Genomic DNA, 3203 nt, shown 5'->3' on the forward strand with positions numbered 1-3203 from the left:
TCAAAGTATTTCCTAGGTCATGCGAGCACTTGTAATAACAATTAGATGAGCAAGTATTTGAGAGCATGTTCGGAAAAATGATGAACTACATTCCATGGCCTGTTCGCATTTTTCCAGTATCCGGATGGAGTTCTTAAGGAGCTCATATGGACTGTTCTTGAATTCTTCTGCTTCAAGCTTTCAAACAGTGGCAGATTTTGGGGGGAATCATCTTTAGGCATGGTTCTACATACTCTTCCAACTGTTTCCTGACATTTAACAAATACTTCATCATGATACTCGACTACAAAGAAGTATCCTATCTCCAATCCAGGTTGCAGAGGCGTGTCCAAGATTGGAGCACAATGGCGGTGACACTACTTGGGTCATGACTAATGGTAGGATGCTGCAAGCATGATTAAAAAATTACGAAGTCCAGTAGCTTTGCACCCATTAAATGGACGTCCGGAATTATCTTCATTATTCTTTGTTGAGTTGGCTCTAAAGAATGCTGGATGTTGAAGATACGCTTAGACTTTGACCCCTTCTCCTGTAGCATCTCTAGGATATAGAACAACACGGATCTGCTGAGCTCGAGAATGAAGCTATACAATAGCTTCATACTGTCCATCATTAGACTGAAATAAGTTAAAATCCTCAGCACCAGTTTTTGCTTCCCAGAGACGAAGGCTTATAGTTTTTTTTTGGTTTTGTATCCTAGAATTGGCACATCATAGGCTAGAGCCTGCATGACCTCTCCCTCAATCCATTTACGAGATCCAGAGGGACTGACTTCAATGTGACCAAAGAATATGATAGGAAATACAACATCATGCCTGACAACTTCTCAAGCCAATCTTCGGCAATTTCTTCTTGGCCCTCCTTCATCCTTTGCTTCTTCCCGAGAATATTCTTTCCCTTAACACAAGCCATAGACTTCAGGCATTTCTTTAAATCTGAGGCAGGGATCTCTGCAGCTTGCCCTATTTCTTTATAACTTAAGCGATCAGCATTATTGAACAGCATTAGAGCACACATCTGATGTGTGGAAACAATCAATTCATGCTTCTGGCATAGTTTTAAAAGGCTCAAGGCGCACCAAGGCGCAAAGTAGTCCTGGAGCTTGAGGTGCAAGGCGCATCTAAGGCGCGGGCTTTAGTGAAGTGAGGCGCACCCTAATTTACATATATATTTTTATATAATATAATCAAATTTAACAATCATTTATTTGTCCTAAACACATAAATCATCAAATATCATCCAAAACTTCAATTTAATAAACAAAAAACATAAAAATAAAGAACTCCAAGCATAAAAAAAATCCAAATCCATATTGCTAATTGCCTAATACATATCCAAATCCAAAGTTTCCAAACCTAAAGGTCCAAAACATGAAATTTGTCCACAATTCAAAAACATCATTAACAAACACTTAAATCACAAATTTGTCCACAACAAGCAATCATCACTCCTCCTCTAAATCAACAAAATCATCATCATCATCATTTCCATCACCACATTTGTAGCCTTCCCCATCTTCTTCATCTGCTGAATCAACCATGTCTTCATCTTCATCTTCATCTATTAGTGAATAAGAAGGCAAAGTTCTAGAACTTGAAGCTATCCCCCTTGTTGGTGGTATTATGCTTGAGCTTGCTCTAGCTCCAGCTCTAGTATCAAACCTGGCCTCCTCAGCTCCAGCAGCTCTAGCAACATCACCCCATGTCAAATTGTCATCATCAAATACAAAATCATCTTGTGCACCTCCATGAGAATCCTATCAACCATTCATTGCTATCATCTATATCTTTCAAGGAAATTGGGTCAATGGTGTTACGTTCATTGTATCTTCTCTTCAAGGCTCGATTATACTTGATGTACACCAAATCATTCAAGCGTTGATGATCTAACCTATTTCTCCTCTTGCTATGAATCTGCAAAAAATCATAAGCTCATAAATATATTTTAAAGTTTTAACTTTTAAGTTACATTCAAGACTCTATTAGACTATTACTTGTAATTATTTTGGATTTGGTCACTCACATTTTCAAAGATGCTCCAATTTCGTTCACAACCTGATGCACTGCATGTTAAGTTGAGGACTTTCATTGCAAACTTTTGCAAATTTGGAGCTGAAGCTCCATATGCAGCCCACCATTCAGCTGTAGTATAGATATTAACAATTTAGTGAAACAATTCACCTATTTTAGCAAAAATACAATCTAATCATTTAAATAAACAAAACTAAATAACTAACCTGGTGCTCTAGTCTTTCTTGTCCTAACAGCTAACTCATTCCCAAATAGTCCTTGGGCATTTGTGAACAAACTCACTTCGGCCACAACTTTTTCTTGCTTAGCAAGGTCTCTTGTTAGCCTTAAGATGCATTTATACAAATCACTCATAATCTCGGCATCATGCTCTATTTCTAGCTTATCATAGAAGAATTCCGGGTTCAAAAAGTACCCTGCTGCATGCAAAGGCCGATGAAGCTGAATCTCCCACCTCTTATCAATGATGTTGAAGATTTCTTTGTACTTCTCTTCATTTCCATTAAAACTTCTCACAATTGCATCCTTAGCTCTATTCATGGCCTCATAGATGTCTCCCATAGGAGCTTTTTTTTCACCATCAACCAAACGAAGCACACGAACTAGGGGACCCGAAACCTTTAAGTAAAACACAATAGTGTTCCAAAATGAAGGCATTAGAACTATGTTGGCTATAGTTTTCCCCTTCTGCTCTTTTGCCCGTTTACTATCTGACCAATCTGAGCTTGTAAACATCTTCCTCAAATTGTTTTTTTGTTCATGCAATCGCGATAATGTGATGAAAGCAGTTGCAAACCGAGTCTTAGTAGGCCTAAGCAATTCCCTTTGTCCAGTAAACCGCCTCATCATGTTGAGTAGCTCTGAGCAATTATAAATATACCCATTTAGTGATATAGCCCTCTCCAATGTCCTCTTGATGTTTGGTAGCTTTCCAATATCTTCCAACATCAAGTCAAGGCAATGTGCAGCACATGGTGTCCAATACAAATGTGGGCGCTTTAATTCTAACAACCTCCCTATATGAAATTGTAGATAATAAATTTACATAAGTTCTCAAGATAAATAATTCAAATTTTAAAAGAAAATAAAAATTCAAGAAATAGTATTTATTACCTGCCATCACATAACTTGAGTGATTATCTGTTATAACTTGAATAACATTCTCCTCACCAA

The 3203-nt window shown here is 37.7% G+C and overlaps 1 protein-coding gene across 1 annotated transcript; it reads right to left on the reverse strand.

The window, feature by feature from the left end:
- Nucleotides 1-717: 717 nt before the first annotated feature.
- LOC117920605 lies at nucleotides 718-2978 on the reverse strand. The gene is made up of 5 exons (XM_034838212.1): nucleotides 2237-2978; nucleotides 2023-2141; nucleotides 1817-1913; nucleotides 1662-1734; nucleotides 718-976 (listed from the first exon to the last, which is right to left on the reverse strand). The coding sequence occupies exons 1-5, from the start codon at nucleotides 2976-2978 to the stop codon at nucleotides 718-720; spliced, it is 1290 nt and encodes a 429-aa protein (XP_034694103.1).
- Nucleotides 2979-3203: the final 225 nt, after the last annotated feature.

This window comes from Vitis riparia, chromosome 8 (genome assembly GCF_004353265.1).
Source record: "Vitis riparia cultivar Riparia Gloire de Montpellier isolate 1030 chromosome 8, EGFV_Vit.rip_1.0, whole genome shotgun sequence".
Taxonomy (NCBI): domain Eukaryota; kingdom Viridiplantae; phylum Streptophyta; class Magnoliopsida; order Vitales; family Vitaceae; genus Vitis; species Vitis riparia.

What these genes read in the sequence shown, in the direction of transcription:
- LOC117920605 (XM_034838212.1), bottom strand. Translation starts at nt 2,978, where the DNA reads ATGTTGGAAGATATTGGAAAGCTACCAAACATCAAGAGGACATTGGAG. An exon ending in AAGAAAGACTAGAGCACCAG is followed by an intron (nt 2,142 to 2,236) that starts GTTAGTTATTTA and finishes TCTATACTACAG; the next exon opens with CTGAATGGTGGGCTGCATAT. An exon ending in ATTGGAGCATCTTTGAAAAT is followed by an intron (nt 1,914 to 2,022) that starts GTGAGTGACCAA and finishes GATTTTTTGCAG; the next exon opens with ATTCATAGCAAGAGGAGAAA.